At 44.5% G+C, this 22,755-nt stretch overlaps 1 protein-coding gene across 1 annotated transcript; it reads left to right on the top strand.

Moving 5' to 3' along the window:
• The first annotated feature begins 575 nt into the window (after positions 1-575).
• Positions 576-20,351, top strand: pdpr (pyruvate dehydrogenase phosphatase regulatory subunit). The gene is made up of 18 exons (XM_062548604.1): positions 576-707; positions 1,587-1,869; positions 2,005-2,138; positions 2,295-2,376; positions 2,859-3,022; positions 3,206-3,327; positions 3,472-3,589; positions 4,150-4,299; positions 6,908-7,100; positions 8,855-8,979; positions 9,421-9,576; positions 11,402-11,535; positions 11,790-11,938; positions 13,521-13,633; positions 14,453-14,547; positions 14,809-14,898; positions 15,338-15,520; positions 15,906-20,351. The coding sequence occupies exons 2-18, from the start codon at positions 1,598-1,600 to the stop codon at positions 16,311-16,313; spliced, it is 2,688 nt and encodes an 895-aa protein (XP_062404588.1). The 5' UTR covers positions 576-707; positions 1,587-1,597; the 3' UTR covers positions 16,314-20,351.
• Positions 20,352-22,755: the final 2,404 nt, after the last annotated feature.

The following is a 22,755-nucleotide window of genomic DNA, read 5'->3' as shown; positions in this document are numbered from 1 at the left end:
CAAGTTGAGAAGATGGCAGTTGGATCAGGTGTAACTATATCTGGCAAAAATCCGGCAGCTACAGTGTTATACTGTATGTCATAAAGCAAAGTCTGGATATGGAAAAAAATATATATATATATATATATTTTTATTTTATATAGGCCTATATAATTTTTTTGTTAATGTCAAAAAGTTTACTATAATGGAAAAAAATGGCTATAGCTCACCGGTCCTTTATAAGTCCTATGCAACAAAGTTTGAATGAAGTTTGTACATTTAATGGTTCAAGCTCAGCGGAATAATAATACGTATAAGAAACCTAGTGATAACAGTAGAGTGTATTTCCATGCACTGTAATAATAAAAAGTCTGAATAATAAGAAGCTCAGTGATAATACAGTAGGCTACAGTGCAGCATTGCATGCACTGTAATAGAAGAGCTCTATGGCTCTGAGAAAATAGCGCCATGATAAAAGTTATTGTGCTGACATCTCCTGGTTAAATGTGGTACTGGTCCTACTTCATCAAGAGCTGGTGGGGACTCGCCCCTCAATGATGTAGGCACGTAAAGTTGTAGTTCTCCATGCAGTCTGACGCACGGGGTCTACGAGTCAAACATGACAGTTTGACAGACGCAAGAAACTGTTGTCTTCTCGTGTTGTAACCTCCGCAGAGAACTAAAGCCGGACTCTCTCTCCGGCGTCTAACTAGAGCTGTATTTAATTGGTGAGTAGACAGTTGCAATTGCATTAGTTTAAGAATTGGGCTCATGTTGACACAGACTAGCGGTCAGTTTGGACTAGCTAACCTTGGGGAGTTGGCGTTAGCAGGCTAGCTAGCTGTGTTGACAGAGCTCAACAGTAACTACTTTACGTAGCACTGTTGAAGTGTCACCCACCATGCTAACTTATCTCGCTAATGAAGTTACGGATTGATGACCATAGAGATACAGAAGACAACGTTTGGAAATTGGCGTTTAACCAAATCTCTTTAAAAATTAAAAAAAAAAAAACTTAGGAAGAGGATGACGTGAAGCTAGCTTGTTTGCTAATAAAATAGCATATCGTAGTCTGCAGTTTGAGAACGATATTGTTTTTCTTTTTATACAAGATTGTCATACATAGCTGAGTGTCTATATCAGGGTTGGTTTAACTTACCATTTTGGTTGTTGCACATACAGTTATGCTGCTAAATACCTGTAACAGATAGGTAGCGGTCAGATGGCGCTGTCAAACAGTGGTCAGCGCAAGCTGGCCTTTAACGCAAGCTAGCTCACTATAACTTTGTATTGCTAATCACTTTGAAATATTTAATAGCCCTTTTAGGTGCTTCTTATCCTTACATTTAATGTCGAAATGGTAACATTCATGAAAATGTACTAGCCTAGCCTACAAAGTACCCACCTGCTTGCAGACCTGCTAGCTAAGTTATATCGATGAATGTGGCTACTTGCATCTGGAATATTTGAGTTATCCTCCTTTCCTACCCATCAGAGTCTAACATAACGTCACATTCTCCTTATTTAATGTGTAAGATAGGTTGAATATAAGTTAATAGGCGAATGCTTGAGGCGTATTTATTTACTCGGTCTGCCTAACGTTACAGGCAGGACAGCCATGCGCAGCTGCGTGCGGAGTTCCAGGGCTCTGTCCCCGGCCCTGTTCCCCCGGCTGCTGTCAGATGCTGGTTGCTGGGGGACTCAGCCTGCTCGCCGGGGCCTATGGAGTTCCCCTCGAAACCTGTCTTCGGGACTGGACACCCAGCAGCAGAGACCGTTACCCAGTCAGGCCAGAGTGGTGATATGTGGTGGGGGCATAGTGGGCACTTCAGTGGCTTATCACCTGGCAAAACTAGGATGGACAGAGATTGTACTTCTTGAGCAAGGAAGGTATGGGACCACCTAAACAAGTCTCAGTCATTACTGATTCTTTCCAGAGATATGGAGACACATAGAAAATGAGCTTGAATAACTGCAGTTAATTATTGGTGTTCACAAGGTCTGTCTCGTATCTCCCTGTGTCAGGTTGGGAGCAGGCACCACTCGCATGTGTGCGGGAATTGTCAGTGTTGCCAAGCCCATCATCATAGAAAGCAAAATGGCTGACTATTCTAATGCACTGTATGAGCGATTGGAAGAAGAAACAGGGGTTAAAACAGGTGGTGTATCAACCTTGCCCTCCACCGTTCAACATTTCCTTTTCTCAGAGTTTTTCAAAGAATTCTCTGGAGTTATGAGGATTTTTAGGTGTTTACTCAGTGTGTGTGTGTGTGTCTGTGTGTGTGTGTGTGTGTGTGTGTGGGATGGGCATGCAGGGTTTGTGAGGACTGGCTCTCTGTGTCTGGCTCAGAATCAGGACCGTTTCCTCTCACTGAAGCGCCTGGCATCCAGGCTGAAGTAAGTGCTTCCTCTCTCTCTCTTTCTCTCTCTCTCTCTCTCTCTCTCTCTCTCTCTCTCTCTCTCTCTCTCTCTCTCTCTCTGCTCGACAAACAACTGAGGAATTCCTTCTCTTCAGTAGACCTTTCCCCTCAGGAGAGAACTTTAAAAGGCCTCAGAGAAATATAATAGTGACAAACTGATGGTTGTCTTATCTACCAGGGTTGATCATTGACCTAGGTCTTCAGTAGTGGCCTATGGTTTCAGGGGGCGAATGCATATTTAAAAGCAAACCATTTAGGTACATTGTTAGACCAAGTTAATTTTTTACACATTTGACTTTGCTTGTTGCATATTGTGACACTCAAAAGGCTAGAAATAAACATATTACTGCTTCAAATCACACTTCATACTAGTTTAACTATTGGTGGCTTTACTGATTATGATTAACTGGTCATACACGATTCCTATGTGATTCCACATTGGTCTTTGCTGTTGTTCAGGGTTATGGGCATCAACTGCAATGTCATCAAACCCAAAGAAGTGGCCAAGCTGCACCCATTGGTTAACATTCATGATCTAGTTGGGGCTCTGCACTTACCCGGAGATGCAGTGGTCTCCTCCCCGGATGTTAACCATGCCCTGGCTGTGGCCGCCGCCAGCTACGGTGAGCAGCTAGCACTGACAGACATGAATGAACAAATTATGACTCTGTTATGTTCTAATGTGTCTGTAATGTTTGTCCTTTCTCTGCATCTTATTGATTTGTTTTCCCCATGGGGCCTTGTGTCGCTGCCATTTATTATTTTTCTTCTTTTCTCTGGTCTGGCATGCAAATGACTGGATTAAGGAGTGCAAATCCATGAGCGCACCACCGTCAACCATATCTTGCTAGAGAAAGGCCACGTGACTGGGGTGGAGACGGATAGAGGCCCCATTGAGTGTGAATACTTTGTCAACTGTGCTGGACAGGTGAAAAGCATCACTCAGAGCAGAGCTTTGACAACTTTTACTGTTACCAATTGAGTTAATGCTTGTTAAAGTTAACACAGGCAGGCAGGAAGGACACCTGGGCCTCATGATTTTTTTCGTGTGTGTGTTTTTATTTTTTTGCAGTGGGCATATGAGCTTGGCCAGGCCAGTGAGACCAAAATGTCTGTTCCTTTGCACGGCTGTGAGCACTTCTACCTCCTCACCAAGCCTCTGGAGAAGCCGCTTGCACCAAACACGCCGGGTAAGCACCAGGCCAGAACTCCCCACATACAGTTACTCCCCTGTGCCACACTGAGGTGTGGAGATGGCGGGGAAATAGAAATAGTTTCCATGTGTATTCTGTTTCCTCGACCTACTGTATACACCCGGTGTAAGAACTAGGCCAGAAAGTTGTACTGTGGAGCAGAGTTATTTGGATATCCAGGTGACCTCAAGAGTTGCTGCTGACTTCAAAAGAATGTCACGTTGAAGCAATAGACTGTCGGTGCAGTGTTCTGTAAGAGATCAGTGGTACTGTATCTCCGCAGAACTCGATGTATAATGACCTGGGCTTTCAGGAGAGTGTGTCCATGAGTATTAAATGCGGTTCCTCCCAGTGTTCATTTCAGTCCGTCACCTCCAATGTGGAAACTTGGCTCAGAAGGAAAAAGCGAGAGTGTAATTTGCTACAGATGTTCACTTTCCAATTTGAAAGCCAAATATACAGTAATGGCTTCAGTTCTTACAAGGCTGTGATTAGCATTGTGTATGCCGCAGTGTGGTACATACAATGGAGTGTGTGACACTTGTGGCTTGTTGCAGTGGTGATGGACATGGATGGGAGAATCTATGTGCGGCCGTGGCAGGGGGGCGTCCTCTCGGGGGGCTTCGAGAAGAACCCTAAACCCATCTTCACAGAGGGACGCAACCAGCAGGACGTGCAGAACATGCAGGAAGACTGGGACCACTTTGGTGAGTGTTGGTTATTCATTTTGTACCTTTGCTGATCAGCTGTATTTATATGTTATAGGAAGCTGTTTTTTTTTTTTTAGATTTTGCAAAATGCACTTTGCAAATGCATTCATTCTGTCTGTCTGTTTGGTTCAGCTGTTGGTTGTTTTTTTCATGTGATCTAGCCGTATGTGCATGAGCTGATTTCATGTTGTGTACTTTCAGTATGTTCAGCTGTTGTCAGTTTGATTTATGTATGCTGGTTAAAATGTTTTGTCTGAAAGTGCAGTGTCATTACAAAGCAGTCAAATGGTGTCTCCGTTAACAAACAAACAAACAATGTTTGTAAAAAAACAATGTGTCCTTGGGAGCTGGACCTGCTGTCACAAAATAGAAATGTTGATGGTACAGTTTTGATCATATCTGATGTAACAACAACACAATATTGATATGTTATCACTAACCCACTTAATTTATTGATAGCGTACACCGCGCTGCTATCGTGAGGTAGTTTCACCATGACCCCTTTGTGAGAGCGATCTTGGCTTGGAAGTAAAGGTCAACCTGGTGTTGTGCATGGTGTACACTCAATACAGCTGGTGTCCTAATAGAACACATGAACCTTTAGAGCACAGTGGAGTGCTTTGTACTACTAAACCAGAAGAAGCCGTTCATGCCTCTGTGATAAAACGCCAGGAAATAATGGTGCATGAAGAGGGGAAATTCTGTTTTTCCTACCAAACTGAATGCTTGGGAAGGTGTCTTTAAAAAATCACCACAGGCTGATTGCCTCCCTCTGATTGCATGCCTTTAGACAGAATCGCAGTGCTGCTTGTGTTCAACCACTGCTACTCCAGCCATAGCATTACCAGGGCACTGTGCTTGAGAATAAGCACGAGTGGCTCTGATTTAGGGCCCTCATCTCTTGGCCGGGTGCCTGTCACCCCGTGAACGAGGTCAGGCCTGTGATATCTGTTACCACTCTCACGCCATTACAAAAGGTTACGTGAGGGAGGGAGGGCGGGATGAAGGGAGGGACTGTGTGTGTGTGTGTGTGTGTGTCTGAGCAGAGGAGCTGGATGATTATGTCATGCCATTAGCGGGGATTACCTGTCAGGTTAATGTCTGATTATTAGTCTCAGACACTAGACAGAAGATGGCTTAGTTAGAACCTGAATGAGTGTGTCTACGGACTCGCTTCCAATAAATTAAGAAAGAGTGTACGTAGGCTTTTGTCTTGTACTATTGTACTACCACAGTTATTCTTTATTTGCACCAGAGGACTTGATTTACTTGGACTTGAGCTCACCCTCTTTTTCCTATTATCAATTTCATTTTACAGAATTAAGCTCAATTGTTGTGTATTTCTACATTTCTAGTGGGGTTAGTAAGGATATCCTCAAGGCTGTAGTTTGAAGGCCGAGTGCTGAAGGCAGTAAACCTACGATGACAAGTGTACATATTGCTCTTATACAACAGTTTAATTACCAACTAATTTAGTTTTAAGATCCAAAATTGTTTTCTATTGTTTGTTTTGACCCACCCAACAAAAATAGTTCTAATCTTTAGGCTTGTCGTTGCCAAGCAACGTGACCCCACTCGAGACGTGTGTTGTTTGAAATTGAAAAAGTGACTTGAAAAAAATGATCCAACATGGCTGAGCTAACTCTAAAACCGCAGTATTTCTGTATTAACAAGTAAGGTCAGGGTTTGTTCCCTTATATTTATTTGGTAGAAGTTAGTGAGAAACCAGCACTATTAAATCTAAAATGTAAAACTACGTCTGAGCTCGTTATGACCTATCTGCCTACTTACTCTGCCTTTTTCTCACTCCAGGGTGACGTTATGAAATCGCTACTCTCGCTATGAATTAATGAAATGTCTGTGTTGGATAATTCAATACAATATGAGGAGTGCTTACTAGCAGTAACAAGTCTTGAGTGGGTTTGTCCTGGGATACCCCCACTCACTCATGATGACTCTTGTAATGTCTGTCATCCAGTTTGACTGGATCTAACTGTTGTATAAATGCCAACAACAAATTCAGCTGTAAACTGTACATATCTGACTAAAAAGGATCGTATAATCTGAATGTGAAACTGGACTCAGCTACCATACTGTATGTATCCATGTGGCTTATTTTTGTGAGGCACAAGGTTTTGCAGAGACAGTGATGACATTTGGGAGGTTATTGTCGTTGACAGGTGCGTGATTTAACATGCCAGCAGGGTCAGTGTGCATACCCTTTTGCTGTATGTCCACGAGGATGGCCTTTACCGCTGCACCCAGGCCCACACTAACGCACTCTACAGCACCAGCTTATACATTCTGCCACTCAAACAATACAGTGCTATCTCAAAGTCTAGCCAGATAGGTTCTGCACTGTGTAAAATCTTTGACTGCTTGCTCGGGTGTTTTTTTTTTATTATTATTTCTTAATTATCACATCAACATTAGCTTTTTCACACACAATTCAAGTTGTTTCAGTTATTTGAAAAGTTATTTCAAAGTTATTTGTCTGTTTGCTGTGCTCAAAACCATTGCAAAATGAAATAATGCAAGACCGTGCAGAGCAAGTTCAGTTTGTCCCTCTGTGACCTCCTTACCCTCCACTTCCTCTCACACACAGAGCCCATGCTGAGTGCCCTCCTGAGGCGGATGCCGGGGTTGGAGTCCTCCGAGATCCAGCAGCTGGTAAACTGCCCTGAGTCCTTCACCCCAGACATGCGCTGCCTGATGGGGGAGACGCCGACCGTGCACGGCTACTACGTTCTCGCCGGCATGAACTCCTCCGGCCTTTCTTTTGCCGGCGGAGCTGGAAAGTAAGCAAGGTTTTGAGTTTCAGTGGAAGTAGCCCTGACTGTATCTTCGGGGGAAACAAATACAGAATCATGGAGCAGAAGTTTAAAATAGAGCTGGGGAATGAAAGACCCAGAAATTCAAAATGATAGATAGATAGATAGTTTATTGATCCCCAGGGGAAATTCAAGATGTTAGAATGTCAGAATATAAAATGTCAGAATTCAAAGTCAACAAATTTGTTAAGTGGCTGTACTTCAACTGCTAATATCTATGAGTGGTCACATTTTTTACAGCACTGAGTGAAAAAAAGCCTTTTTGGAAAAAAACTAAAAACTAAACTTTTATTATAAACCTGCAGTCAACAGATCAACTCTGCTGACCTGCCTTTTGCATCTCATAGCCTAAATATTGTATTGGAGATAAACTTAAAATGTCACAACTGAACTTGTCAAGTGGTACATTCTAGCCACCGAACCAAGCCACGGAATGTGGGTTTAACGCAACCCAATGCAGTTCCATTACCTTAAAATTACGGCTTCAAACTCATGGTACACAGCCATACAGTTACCTCCATAAGTATTGGAACACAAGCTAAGGTTGACTATAAAGAGGAATATAAAATCATCTTTTGGAAATTGATCTTAATGCCTTAAATAAAAAAAATGAGGAAACATCCAACCTTTAAGGACATCAATTTTCCTTGTGAATGAATAATGTATCATAAATAATAATGTTTTCCTTAAAATACAGGGGTCATTAGTATTGGAACCCCTATGTTAACCCTATGAGTTAAAATTCCCATAGAGGCAACACTGTAACTGTAGCTGTATAATAGGGATTCCCAAATGTTTCCGTCGCAAGACCCCCCCAAATGCCAAGGCCAATGCCACTTTTTTGCTAGATGCGTTATTAAACTCACTAACAAAACTACAGCAAATGTAAGTCGGGACTTTCTGCTTGATGAAAGCTGTCACTTCAATGTTGTTCCCATCCATAGCCACGGCCCCGTCTGGTCTTGTTGTGTGGGAGTGTTTTCAGTCAAGAATGCCTCAATGTGTTCTACCAAAACTTGACAAATACCTCTCCATTTGGCTCTACTGTCAAAAAGGTCTCCATTTTAGCAGAGCTAGCCAGCTAGCTAAATAATAGGAGCACTCAATATTCTAATCACAACAAGTCTGGGCAAATTACAAAGTCAGCACCCGCCAGAGGCTACATTCCTTGTTTTGCATACCAAAAGTATTGGTTTTGCCAAAACGATTTGGCAGTATTTTTAAACCACAAAAGCACACACCTATAAAGTATTTTGGTACAAAATATGCAGCCGTTTTCTGCACTCCAATAAAATACAACGTTCTAATTTATGTTTGAAATGTGTATTTTAAATACATACTACATCATGCATACTGCCATGACCATATCCACCTAGTCTGGCTATCACCATAATAAGCTCAATCTTTTACGATTGAACGTTAGTATGGGGAGTCTGCGCTTTATTTCTACTGCACGAGAAGCATGCTCTTTCGGGGGAGTGGCGGGACTGGCATCATTCAAATCATGACTCCGTACGCTTGGATAATCCTTAAACCAATCAGACCAACGATCTGGGGCATCTTTTGGATAAGCTAGTTTGTGATTGGAGCCAAAGGTTCTGGCAGGGAACAGAGGACATGGATGTGCAGGTTTCCAGCCTGAGCTGTCGGGCGAAATCTAAATTTGCCGGCAGGTCAGGCAGGGTTCACCCAGCCTAATATCCACCTGTTTGCCCTCAAAGGTACCTGGCGGAGTGGATGACGTACGGCTACCCCACTGCCAACGTCTGGCCTCTGGACATCAAGCGCTTCGGCAACCTGCAGAGCAGCCGCACCTTCCTGCGCCACCGCGTCATGGAGGTGATGCGTGAGTACTGAGAGCAGCGCACACACACCTCCACATCAACATGCTCATCAACAGTCAGCCCTGGCCAATTACAGATCACTGCATACATGCAAAGCAGGCAGTGCAGGTAGCCTCACAATTCAGTAATTGTAACTGGAGACTTCATTTTAATATAGAATTTTAATATCTCTGACTACACACCTAGTTGCCAGTTTGCCACACAGCATACTTACCCACATGTATTGCAAATTAATACACTGAGATGTTTTTTTTTCTTCTTCTTTTGAATGAGAAAGGTTGAGCATTCATAGGGAGGCATTTTTAGACATACCCACTCATGGTGTCATACCAGGGTACTACCTCCAGAGTACTCTCAGCTCCACTGTTTTCACTGTGTCCTTACGTGTGTGTGTGTGTGTGTGTGTGTGTGTGTGTGCATTTGTGTGTCCCTATCCACCACAGCCCTGCTGTACGAGCTGAAGGTCCCACGCTGGGACTTCCAAACAGGCAGGCAGCTGCGCACCAGCCCCCTGTACGACCGGCTGGACACCCAGGGGGGCCGCTGGATGGAGAAGCACGGTTTCGAGAGAGCCAAGTACTTCGTCCCTCCGGGGAAGGGTGAGCGACTCCACCATTTCTCCTCTCAGCACCATATGGGACCGGGGACCAATTAGTGTCTCCATCCCAGCACGATTCCCATTTCTCTCTCATGGCCAATCCTGTGACTAATCTTTGGCCACACTGTGGCTTAATTAAGGCTGCAAGTTGCATTTGTCTGGTGGCTACTTACTGATTTATGGCAGTTAACTGAATAGCATTAAAGGGATATTCCGCCATTTTTGGAAATACGCTCATTTTCCACCTCCCCTCGAGCAAAACAATCGATATTTACCTTGTTCCCGTTCATCCAGCCATTCTGTGAGTCTGGCGATACAACTTTTAGCTTCAGCCTAGCATAGATCATTGAATCGGATTAGACCATTAGCTTCTTGCCTGCTAGCTTCATGTTTAAAAGTGACTAAGATTTCTGGTAATTTTCCCATTTAAAACGTGTCTCCTCTCAAGTTAGAAAGTGCAATAAGACCAACTGAAAATGAAACCTGGCGTTTTTCTAGGCTGATTTGACATGGAACTACACTCTCATCTGGCGTAATAATCAAGGCAACTTGCAGCTACTGGCACTACTACTGCTTGTTGTCTATGGGGACTATTTTCAGATGCTGCGTACGATATCACTGCGCCTATGGTACGTTTGCAAGTTGCCTTGATTATTACGCCAGATGAAAGTGTAGTTCCATGTCAAATCAGCCTAGAAAAACGCCAGGTTTCATTTTCAGTTGGTCTTATTGCACTTTCTAACTTGAGAGGAGACACGTTTTAAATGGGAAAATTACCAGAAATCTTAGTCACTTTTAAACATGAAGCTAGCAGGCGAGAAGCTAATGGTCTAATCCGATTCAATGATCTATGCTAGGCTGAAGCTAAAATTTGTATCGCCAGACTCACAGAATGGCTGGATGAACGGGAACAAGGTAAATATCGATTGTTTTGCTCGAGGGGAGGTGGAAAATGAGCGTATTTCCAAAAATGGCGGAATATCCCTTTAAGGCCTATTCGGACGGGATTAGTTTTATGGGGTGACATCAAGTAAAGTAATAATTACCAGGTAATGTAGTCCCGTCCGGACGCGCCATGTCAGTAAACATAACGGAGTATGTCGGTGACATTTACAGACACTTTTACCTTCCGTAAAACGGTCCGGAGAAATTACCTTAGGTAATATTAATCCCGTGCGAACGCGACCCTCTGTAAAGATGTCTGTAATATTTCGTCACATCCTGATTGGAAAACAATTCCACCATAGTCTGAATGAAAACATGACATGCTGTGTAGCTCCTAATAGGACGTTAGCTAGTTTGCCTATTAGCTTGATATTGTTAGCCATTTCAAACTACTTATGGCATAACATAAAGCTAACGTTTGCTAGTTTAACCAACTTGTAGTCTTTCAAATCTGAAAATGCCGCACGTACCTGACGCAAAGTATTACGTGCACAGCGACGAAGATGTGACGGCAGAACGTAAACGTAGTTACTCCTCCCATGTCAAGTAAAATGACAGAGATGTCTAGTCCCGTCCGAATTGGACATTTATATTACAGAGGTCATATGATAAACCTGCATTACTGTACGTCCCCCCATAAAACTAATCCCGTCCGAATAGGCCTTTAGACTATTGACAAAACAAGGCATTTCAGGGCGTCATTGTGGACTTTGGGAAACACTGATCGACTTTTTTTCACCATTCACATCTGACTGTTCATTGACCCAACAACTAATCGAGAAAATAATCGGCAGATTAATCGATTATGAAAATAACTGTTAGTTGGCCTTAACTTAATTACCGTGCGTCTCCATTTTGGATTGTGTGTCTCTCTCTCTCAGACCTGCTGTCTCTGGACCAGAGTAAGACCTTCTACAAGCCTGACTGGTTTGACATAGTGGGGGCCGAGGTGAAGTGCTGTAAAGAGGCTGTGTGCACCATCGATATGTCCTCCTTCACCAAGTTTGAGCTCACGGTGAGTGAAGCCCCCCTCTCTAGGTGATCATTCAAATCTGTGGCAGCAAATGTCTCTGGAAAGCGACACAAAATAAAGCAAAAAAATACAAATACAAATTCATCACCTGTAAAAGTTTAAGATGTGTGTTCCCTACACTCAGCTTTTTGCACTGCTATAAATGCGGAATCTCCTGTTTTCTGCCCCCTCCATCGTGTGTGTGTGTGTGTGTGTGTGTGTGTGTTGACATCTGATATCCGTCTCTCTCCCTTTAGTCCACTGGAGACCAAGCTCTGGAGCTGCTGCAGCACCTGTGTGCCAACGACCTGGACGTGCCAGTCGGACACATCGTCCACACAGGCATGCTGAACGAGCGGGGCGGCTATGAGAACGACTGCAGTGTTGTGCGCCTGAGCAAGAACAGGTGAGCTATAGAAAGAAGGAAGGAAGAGGGAATGTTGGTGTGGAACAGGTGTCTCGCTCGCTCTCTCTCTCTCTCTCTCTGGTTATTTATGGGGTTAAAAACGCAGCTGGGAGACATGTGATCTATACAGACACATAGACAGACACTTCTGCTACTTTCGGAAAGCTAAAAAGTCTGGAATCCACAAAGCAGAAGTGAATTTGCTGGCCGTTGTGTTTGTGAGGCTAAAAATACTGCCTTTGATTTTAGTGTTGGTCTGAAAGAGCTTTCATCTTTTTTTCCATGCCACGGTGTGAAAGCCTCATTGCTTAGATTCAATCCCACATAACCATACCCTATCAATGGTCACGTCTCATCTCATACACCCGTCTCCACAAACATGTATAATAGTAAACATCACTCTATAGGAACGCCAGAAGCAGGGGAGAGGTTATTGGACAGACTCCAGGTTCACTTGTTGACGTTCAGTCCTCTCCCGTTCCCACCAAACTGCTGTGAATAAATGTTCTACTGCTTTGATTCATCTGCATACTGTACAGTAGCTTATTTACCAGTAAGATAAACACATTCTACTTTTGGCATAGTTCACTGCCTGTTTGTGTTATCTTACTTTGATTGAATATAACAACCCCCTATGCTGCTCTACAACCAATACTTTTAAAATCAGAGCTGGAAAAGTCCAGCTTGAGGAAGTACAAGTTCAACCACGTATTGGTTCTACCTGTGCACTTAACACAGGTGATCTCATCAATTAGCTGCTCTAGCTGGCTGAAGACTTGTGCTAATTAGAATCAGCTGGTTTAAGTGAATGGTTGGCATATGTGGTAGGACCAGAGACGGTTTATAAAGCGAGACGATTCATATGAGCGTAAATTCTGGTTTCATTGTGACGCAACTGCCACTCCCATTTAGGAGGCAAACGGGAGCATTTCTATGGAAGAAATAAACCTGTTATCAACGGCACCTGCTTCTGCTGATTCTACACCGTTCTATACTGATTATCTCGTCACTGATCACGCCCCTTTAGGAGGCGGAAGTGGTGCCATTTCATTCCATTGAAAAACCCCTTTATGATTCATCTTAGTAAAACTATACGATCTTTGGTAGGACTTTTTTACTCTCTGAAGCTGGACTTTTCTAGCCTAGAAATCTAGACGCCCCTAGCGGCAGCAAATGTAATTTGGCTGGCGGGGCGGTCTAGGCACGGTCCATAGAGCCAGGGAGCTGAGAACTCGAAACACCAGCGGGCCAATCACAGCGTGTATAGAGTCGGTGGGTGGGCTTAACATAATGGTGACTGACATGCGACCAGAAGTTGCGACGGTAACGCATCCTGTTATTTGAAAACAAGAAGATGATTCGTTTAGCGTTATCCTATTGCGTGGAGAGGGAAGGTTACGCTTCCTGCTACTTGAAAATTGTCTTTGAAAGACAACTGTTTATCCCACCCCTCCGATTGAGCCCTGTCTACGGTGAGTGTCCAGACCCTACATCTTGATGTGGGTCTGGCTCGTCAGGCTAGGACTTTTCCACCTCTGTTTAAAATGATCCAGAGATTCAGCTGTTGACTCTGTGTCCACAGCTTCTTCATCATCTCGCCCACGGATCAGCAGGTCCACTGCTGGTCCTGGATCAAGAGGCACATGCCCAACGACCCACAGCTCCACCTAGAGGACGTCAGCTGGAAGTACACCGGTGAGGAGAGATCACTCTGCTGCACTGCTGATGCTGTGCTCATGTTACTGTAGGATGGAAATGTTTATGTTTGTTATGCTACACTGCTGTCAACAAGCTCTCCCATACGGCGCCACTTGGCTAGGTGTCCACAGAGACACAACCCCAAGCCAATTCAATATACTCATTATCTAATCACAACAGTGGCAGGCCTGAAGCCATGTGGCTCTTCTTGCTTAGACATCAAGGTCCTTCATACAGTGTGTAGTCTATTCTGTGCACTATTTTGCCTTCCATAGAATGTCAGGCTGTACCAACACAAAGGATAAGGAGGTGACTACCGGGTGCCACTCGAGAGCTAAACTCTACTACGGTGGCCTTCAGAAATCTATTGCTCCCTCTTACACTTTCACCTTCATTCTCTGGTGTTAAGAAATGCAATGTCAAGCTGGATATGTTCTTTATGAGAACTGAATGTGTTTGTATTTTTTGCCTATTTGAGGAAAACATTTAATTTGAACTTGTATGAACTGGTACTGGTAGGAAACAAGTGCTATTCTTTGGAGGAGCCAAACGTACAGATATACTCTTTCAACCGCAGAAGCAAACGTGTGCATTCCTAAGGCTTTCCTGCTGGCACAGGAAATAAAGAGAGCATTTGTAGAGCATTATACTACAGTCATGATTAATTTTCATTTCAAAGAATGTGCGTTGGTTTTGAATGTTTTAAGCGAAACTCTCTAGGACCAGATTAAAAGGGTCTAAATACAAATACAAAATTCTCATGCCTCTGCCAATGAGCACTAATGTCAATCCACACTGGTTGCTCTCGCATTACAGCTCTCAATCTGATTGGCCCACGAGCAATGGATGTGCTCTCTGAGCTCTCCTACGTCTCCATGACACCTGAGCACTTCCCGTCCCTGTTCTGTAAGGTAGGATATGCTTTCTCTGTGATAAGTTGGGTTCATTCTGTTGTCTTTTGCCATTCTCCGCTATTCTGTTTCTCTGATAGAGATAGTTTCCTTTTTTTAAAAGGCCTAATTGACATATACATATGCAACATATACTCTCTCTAATGTACAGTAATAGTCCTTGGTTATCTGTCTGTCTCTCAGAAGTTGTTTTCCTATTTAGATGGCATAATGTTGTATAATGTTGTACTGGACAGTGATCTTTATGTGTTCCTCCCATAGGAAATGAGTGTTGGTTATGCCAATGGCATCAGAGTCATGAGTATGACGCACACTGGCGAGCCCGGGTTTATGCTCTACATACCTATTGAGGTGAGTATCACACCTCATCACCCCCGCTGACTCAAACTAGGGCGGCAACAATGGATCAATTAGTCATTACTATTAAATGAATCGTCAACTATCGGTTAATTGGTTTTAATGTACACTACCATAAAATTCTCTGATTGTAGCATCTTAAATTTGAGTATTTTCAGCTTTAGTCCTCTATGATAGCAAACTAAATGTCTTTGCCACGTGAACAACACACTCAACATTAAACTAATCAATTAATTGACAGATTAATTGTTTGAAAATAACAGTTAGTTGCAGCCCTACAGTAACTTGGATCTGATGTGATGGGATCGATCTCATCACTGATGGATTAGCATGATCCACTTGACTCAATTATTTTCCGCCACAGTTTTTGTGTCCCCATCACTTCACCTCATGCTGTTGTGCCCCCCTCGCTCCTCCCTCCCTGTCTCTTCAGTACGCGCTGCACGTGTACAACGAAGTCATGTCGGTGGGACAGAAGTATGGCATTCGCAACGCTGGCTACTACGCCCTGCGCAGCCTGCGCATCGAGAAGTTCTTCGCCTTCTGGGGACAGGACCTGGACTCCTTCACCACACCGCTGGAGTGCGGCCGCGAGTTCAGGGTCAAATTTGACAAGGTCGGTCAGGTCGCCAGGCCTTGTGCTGGTAACTGCTGTCTCTGCATATCTCTGGCCCCTTGCTGATTCATTAACTTGGGGTTGAATGAAACATCTGTTAGCCAATTATCATTTTTGTAATATATGCAGCAGTATTTATCATTCTTGTCACGCCATTTAAAAACATAATAGCTCACTTTTCATTTATACACATTTATTAATTTTTCATGATTTTAATCTGTTGAATAACTGACAAGACCTTTGACGTCTTAAGAATGTGTACAAGCAAGAACAATGCTTTCCGAGACCTACTGTAGTTTCCACTTATTCAATGTCCTGCAGCCATTTTGAGCATCATATTCCTCCATCATGTCACGCTCTCTCTCTCTCTCCCACCCCCCTATAGGACACCGACTTCCTGGGCCGCGAGGCCCTGCTGCAGCAGCGCCAGGCCGGCGTGACCCGGCGCTTCGTCATGCTGGTGCTGGAGGACCACGACACGGAGCTGGACCTGTGGCCCTGGTGGGGCGAGCCCATCTTCCGCAACGGCCTGCTGGCCGGCACCACCACCAGCAGCGCCTACAGCTACACGCTGGAGCGCCACGTGTGCCTGGGCTTCGTCAGCCCGCCGCCCGGCGAAGACGGCGCGCCGGCCGCCATCACGCCCGACTTCATCAACCGCGGCGACTACGAGGTGGACATCGCCGGGCAGCGCTACCCGGCCAAGGCCAAGCTCTACCCCTTCAGCTCGCTGTTCGCCCAGCAGCGCCGGCGCAAGGACGACATGGAGCTCAGCAACTTCCAGGGCAAGTGATGAAGCTCTGGATGAGGAGGAGGAGGAGGGGGGGGCAGGTGAGGAGCTTTGTTTAGGCCGGGGGTCGGAAAGTTCAGAGGAGTAAGGTGCCAGCACCACCAGCCCCACTCACCCACCACCACCATCTTTCCTGCAAGAAACCGGTGGGTGGGAGACTCTCTGCCAACCATGGCATTCATCTCCTGGGATTCTACAGCTGCACAATCAATCTTTCTCTCCTCTCTCTCTCTCTCTCGGCTTTTTGGAGAAGAGCAATATTACCACTCAGACGCCAAACACGGCCGCCCCTTGTGTGTCAGATGGAATCCGTCTGATGTTCAGACTCCTCCTGTTCGCTCTGATAAACTCTTGTCTGTACATAGCCTGCTTCTCCCGCTACAGCTGAGAGCCCCTACAGCGAGGGACCGCACGAATAACCAAACACAAAGAGGCGTGAGCGCAGCAGCAGCCTGTCTGGTGCGCAGAGGAATCTGCCAGTGGTGATCACTACACAGCTGTGCACTGATGAGCTCTCTATTCTCTTCTCTGCTGGCGAAGAGCAACTGTTTCTCTCGCGTAGATTGTCATCCGCTTGCCGGCGAGAAGCCGACTCACAACGCCTTTGCTGAAGGGATCGGTCGTTTGTAGATGTTTACCTACAGTATCTCTCTTTCTCTCTCTCTCTCTTTCTTTTCTCTCTCTCTCTCTCTCTCTCTCTCTTTCTCTCTTTCTCTCTTTCTCTCTCTCTCTTTCCTCTCTCTCTCTCTCTTTTCTCTCTTCTCTCTCTCTCACTCACTGCATTATATTTGTCCTCTGAGAAGCAGAAGCTGCTGGAAACTGCTCACCAGCTTGCCTTTAGTATTTTGTGCTTGGTTACCTGTTTCTGGAGTGTAGGTCGGGTAGTCTGTGATGGAGTGGGACGTGCCTCGGCTTGATGGGGCGTTCATTTGACGGGGATGTGCAGATCAGTGCTGGAGGAACAGAGACATTTTTGAATTTCTGCCCGAAAAAAAGATGGAAGATGAGGGGCAGCGCCCCACCTGTCATTGTGGTCTATGCCTGTCTATGGTGTAATTATAGTAGTCCTCTTGTTCAATGAGCCACCATGTTGTCATGGTGTGTGTTTTACATTGATGTTTGAGGCGCCGAGCGTTTGTCATGGATGATTAGAGATGCGTTTGACATGATAAAGGGATGTATTTTTGTATAATCTGTGTACAGGAACTCCTACAGGTTTGATCGTGTACCATATTATGTTTAAAGGACTTTATATATTTATTTTTGTTGTCACTTGTATATCAGACAGAACAATTTGTATCAGATATATATGTTAAGAAGGCCTGCCTCCAACACACATACACAGACACACACACGCACACACACACACACACACACACACACACACACCAGTGTATCAGTGTCTATCTGTGAGAACAATCTAGACTACAATCAGCAGCATACGTCACTGAGCATTTGCTATGTATGATGGCAGTTGTGTGTGTGTGTGTGTGTGTCTGTGTGTGCCTGTGTGTATTGATTCCTTTAGATTACTGGCACCATCAGATTAAGCGTCTCATTTTGAAGACAAATTGTAAAGGTCACTCTCACTGAAGATGTGATGTGAGTTTGTGTCATAGTCACAAGTGTGTTGTACATTTCAGCGGCTTATGTCTTATGAAGGGAGTTGGTGATCTATGAAGATGCATTCATTGTATCCTGAAGAGGCCTGAGACTGAGTGAGGTGTTCAGGCAAGTTTATAGGACTCGTTTGTTTGAGGAGATAATTTTTACTTTCTGTAGTCAAGAGACTTGAGGGTGAACACAGTTCTCCTTGAGAATCCTTAGCTGTCCGGGTAATCGGAGTACTGGGCTGCCTGTCGAGAAATGGTAGGGGACAGTTGATGTGCAGGAGATGTGGATTTTCCAGTTTTTGCCATTTGTGGACAGTTTCCTGGTAATGGATTTAGCCTAGTTCTAGGCTAAAAGCATAGATTATTTCGATGAGGATTTTCATTTAGGTTTTGTTTGAGTTTTGGACTAGGCTTAATCCACATACAGGAATCCAGCCCTTGGGGTTATTTTGTAAAGGTGTTTCTGTACTTCTGATGCCGTAATATCACAGTGAAACAAGCACCAATGGTGGTCAGTTGTGGTAGGAAGGACATGCTGCCTCTCTGTCTACCAAATGGAATAGTAGAACATGTTCTTTAAGTGCGTTGACTGCAATGGTGCACGTGGTCATGAAGTCTAGTCCAGGACACGGAGACATATTTAGATACAGCGGACATATATGGATGATGCATGTGCTGTAGCCTCATCACCCATTTGCGATGCTGTTTCAGGCTCTCTGTGTGTTCTTGTGTATATTATAAACCAAAGGCACTATAGTCTTTTCTGTCCGTTTTTCTTTTTGTTTGTTTGTTTGTTTGTTTTCCATTTTTGTACATAATCATCACTATACTTGTAACACAATATTTTGTACTGGTTCTTGGTTAAATTGATCTTCCTTATCTTTAGAAAGTATCATTAGGAACTCTGAAACTACTCTATAACTAAAATGAAGCTAGTTTAAGAATTCATGGCTATGGGCCAGTGCTAAGACCCTAACTTAATACAAAACCTGTATCATTATTAAGGAATGTGCAATGCCTCTGAATGAGGCAACTGTCTCTTTCGATGTCATTTATTCATTTCCTCCCCTGCACAAAAAAAGCTACTTAAAGCATAATTCACACAACAAGACAATACAATACAACATATAACAAGGTCTATTCTCAGCGCCGATGTTGATTGTTTGTGTGTGTGTGTGTGTGTGTGTGTGTGTGTGTGAGTGGGCATGTGTGTGTGCATGTTCTGTTGAGGGTTGAGTGGCTTTTTATGATGGCATCGAAACGTTCAGCTGGTGCAATTGGTATTTTTTGTTGTTAAATAAAAACTGTCGCTAATGGTCTTTTATATCTGTAGCTATTTTATTGGCTAATTCAGATGCGTGATAAATAAGAGAATGTTTCTCAATATTGAAGTGCACTCTATAAAGCCTGTTTAATAGTTTTGTTGTCAAAAGCGTTTAACAGTTTTCTGACCCATAAAATGTAAATAAATAAATAAGACAGTAAAGAAACAAGACGCATCCACTGCACAGAACATCAGGAAATTGTTTCTTTTTACTGTGCCCTAGAATTGCATAATTTTTATCTGAAATTTTTTTTTGATTTATGCCACCAAAAAATACCCTTTGCACCATGTGGAATAAGTCACTACATCACCCGCAGTCATCTTTTCACATATGCATATATGGATAAGCAACACTCCAAATCTCTTGCATGGTATTTCTCATAAGGGGATCTCATGTCTGACACCTTACAGTGCTTACAAAGTACAGTAGCATGGCAACTTCAGTCTTGGGCTCCTAATCAAATCCTAATCCATCTCCATTCATTTTTCCACCAATACAGATCTACATTATTAGACACTTATTTACAAAAAGATAGCACTTGGGGAAAGTAGCTGGATAGCACTTTACATTGATTTGTGCCTTGGTATTTGGACAGGGGACTTCGGCCAGATTTGGAAGTGGTACTTTTGTTAACGTTTGTTGGTTTCTCATATAGTTGCTCTCAGTAGAGATTCATCCATTTCATGAATGGATCTCAGAAGAGGCAGAGAAAAGCCATCCTCCTGGTCCTCTACTCATGTTTCTGTTAACCATTTTGGGAGAAATATTACATTTCATAAATTTTCGTCCACTAAGGTTGTTGTGTTGTTTATATTGTAGTATGTTGTGTATGTAATGTTTGTATGTATGTGCGTTTTATGTATGTATAGTATGTATGTATGTATGTATGTACTGTATGTATGTGCTGTATGTATGGTTGTGCATGTATTTTTTTGTTTGTGGAAATGTTCTCTTTTGACTTGTGGCAGCAAGTCAGTAGTGAAAAAAAAAAGGTTTCATCATTTAAGTTGTCCACCTGCTGTGCACCTTTGTATTTATACGATGTTGTACTGGTTTTTGGCTGTATGTGTTTTACTACAAATAAAAATCTAAATGATACGGAAGCTTTGTTACGGTGTGATTTAATGCTGATGATATGGTTTGTTATAATACTAATGTTATAGTTGAAATATCAATGGTCTGTAAGGGTTTTTTTTAATGTCATTTTGTTATAACTATTAGATTTTCAGTGGCACTTCAATCCACATGCTGAATCCCAGCCTCTTTGAATGGCTGTAGTTCTCTGTTTGGCCACCAGAAGATGCTGTTCCTCTACTGCAGGCAGTGCAGCCTCTGTGCAGTTAACTCGCGGAAACAGCAGCATGACCAACTAAAGTAAGATGAAAAGTGATTGATTTGATATGCTTATTTGTGTCATCCTTTTGCTGTTTTCTGTCTTCAATACAATAACATTATTAATTTATTTATTAAATATAGTTTATATTTTTATTATTTATTTATTAAATATACTTTACAACAAATCCTAGTCACTATGGCTATAATCCTTCCTTCTGTAGGTCACTAGGGCTGAACTGATTTACCCAAGCCAATGTCTTTTCCCTGGTTCAGATTCCTACCACTCCTTTAACCTGCACGCAGATCCTGTTTGTTGAAACTGGAGGGGGTACCTGGCCACACCAAGGCCCAGGTGGGCACAATCAGAGCTTTGTGGCGTCCGCCCTACGCCTCACAAGCCTGCCTTTGTGGCGCGGTGCGGTGCAGTCTGAGCAACCCCTGCTGCCGCGCCACGCCACACCACGCCGTGCCTTCTGCCCTCCCCGTTTCCATCCGAGCTGAGCCGGTGCCAAGCTGCTGCCCCCGTCGCACACGACACCCAGCGCGGGCTGAAGGGCGCTCCAATGACGGCCTCGCCCCTCTGAGCCCCCTGTGTCCGCAGCTGCAACTTCATCCGCCCCTGATTGAGCGATGGAGCAGAGTGAGAGTGACAGGAGAGGAAAGGTATTGAAAAGCGAAAGAGAGAGAGAGAGATGAAGAGGGAGGGTTATAAAGGAGAGCTGCGATATTGAAGAAAACAAACAACAGCCAAAAAAAAAAACGCCTGAAGAGTCCTTCATTCCCTGGTAGCTAACTATACGGTACACTGCAGATTCTCGCTTGATGCAACTCCAGAAACTTGGAGAAAGTTCACTTCAATAAACACCGGCCCTGAGAGAGGGTGATGAGTAATCGTGTAGCCAGGGACGTTATCTCTGTAGATCCATTTCAAAACTCAGCCCACCCCGGCAGTAGCCTTCTTAACTTTGGCTGGAGGGGATGACCGCATGAGAGGGGGGGGGGGGGGGCGGCAGGCCCTTGCAGACACTGAGGCCCAGTGCAGACCGACCGACAGGCAGGTTCGTCCTCGCTTTAAACCTGATCCCATGCGGCACAGAGTGAGCACAGGGTCGAGGGGATCAGGTCTCCATGGACTCAGGACGTGGGGCTGGAATGGGGCTGCGGTGTTGAAGAGGAGGAGGGGGGGGGGGGGGGGTGTGGGGGTTTGACTGCTCACTAGGCTTCAAGGCAGGCGGGTGGGAGGGTGGTAGGGTGGGTGGGCCTGTGCTGGGGTGCAGTGAAGCTCGGCTCGCCCTTGATGTGGTGGAGAGTGATGGGTGTTGGGTTACTATCAGATTCAGCAGGTTGCTGGGATTGGCCTCCGGAGATGCCTTCCCTCATGCCCTGCTCTGATCTTTGGGTGAGTGGCAGCAGGGGTGTGCTAGTAGGGTGAAGGGCGCGCGTGTGTGTGTGTGTGTGTGTGTGTGTGTGTGTGTGTGTGTGTGTGTGTGTGTGTGTGTGTGTCTGTGTGTCTGTGTGTCTGTGTCTGTGTCTGTGTCTGTGTCTGTGTCTGTGTCTGTGTCTGTGTCTGTGTCTGTGTGTCTGTGTGTCTGTGTGTCTGTCTGTATACTCAGTTCCTGTGTGTGTGCTGTTGCTGTCAGCAACACTGTTGGTCGGTCGTTCTCATCAGCTTGGCATGGCCATGAGGGTGATGGTTGTTTTTAGGGATGACTCACTATCACTGTTTTCTGTGGATCATCTAGGGACGAGAGGCACAGAGAGAGACCTCCTGGTGTTTACTCTGACTTCGCCGCCTGTGATCTCTTTCACAGACACCATAACTGGGAAGTGTATTTATGATGACATCAAATAAAATCGCTCCGCGAACAAATCTATTACGAGAAAAGAGCACAGTCTTTCTTTCACTCGCCGGTCTGGCGAGAAATGAAGCCGTTCGTTGACGCCTTTGAAATCCACCACATTCAGCTCGAGCTATTAAGGCCACTGCCATTCTGAACTCCCACTCTGCTTCGCTCTTCCTGTCCCCCTTGAGAGAGGGCACTGGGTCTCTCCATAGTTGGCCCCCCTCCTGTTCATGTCTCTCCCTCAGGAGCGACGTGTCAGGCAGGGGATGGCTCATGTCTGTCCTCTCCCTGTGCAGTGACTCACGGCGCTGGGCTGAGATGACAGAGG

The sequence above is a fragment of the Sardina pilchardus genome, chromosome 11, assembly GCF_963854185.1.
Source record: "Sardina pilchardus chromosome 11, fSarPil1.1, whole genome shotgun sequence".
NCBI lineage: Eukaryota > Metazoa > Chordata > Actinopteri > Clupeiformes > Clupeidae > Sardina > Sardina pilchardus.
Note: the sequence above shows the minus strand (reverse complement) of the source record. Positions and strands in the feature narration are given on the sequence as shown.

Coding starts and splice junctions, on each gene's coding strand:
- pdpr (XM_062548604.1), top strand. CDS start 1,598: ATGCGCAGCTGCGTGCGGAGTTCCAGGGCTCTGTCCCCGGCCCTGTTC. Junction 3,023..3,205: donor TGTGGCCGCCGCCAGCTACG/GTGAGCAGCTAG, acceptor GACTGGATTAAG/GAGTGCAAATCCATGAGCGC. Junction 14,548..14,808: donor TCCCGTCCCTGTTCTGTAAG/GTAGGATATGCT, acceptor TTCCTCCCATAG/GAAATGAGTGTTGGTTATGC.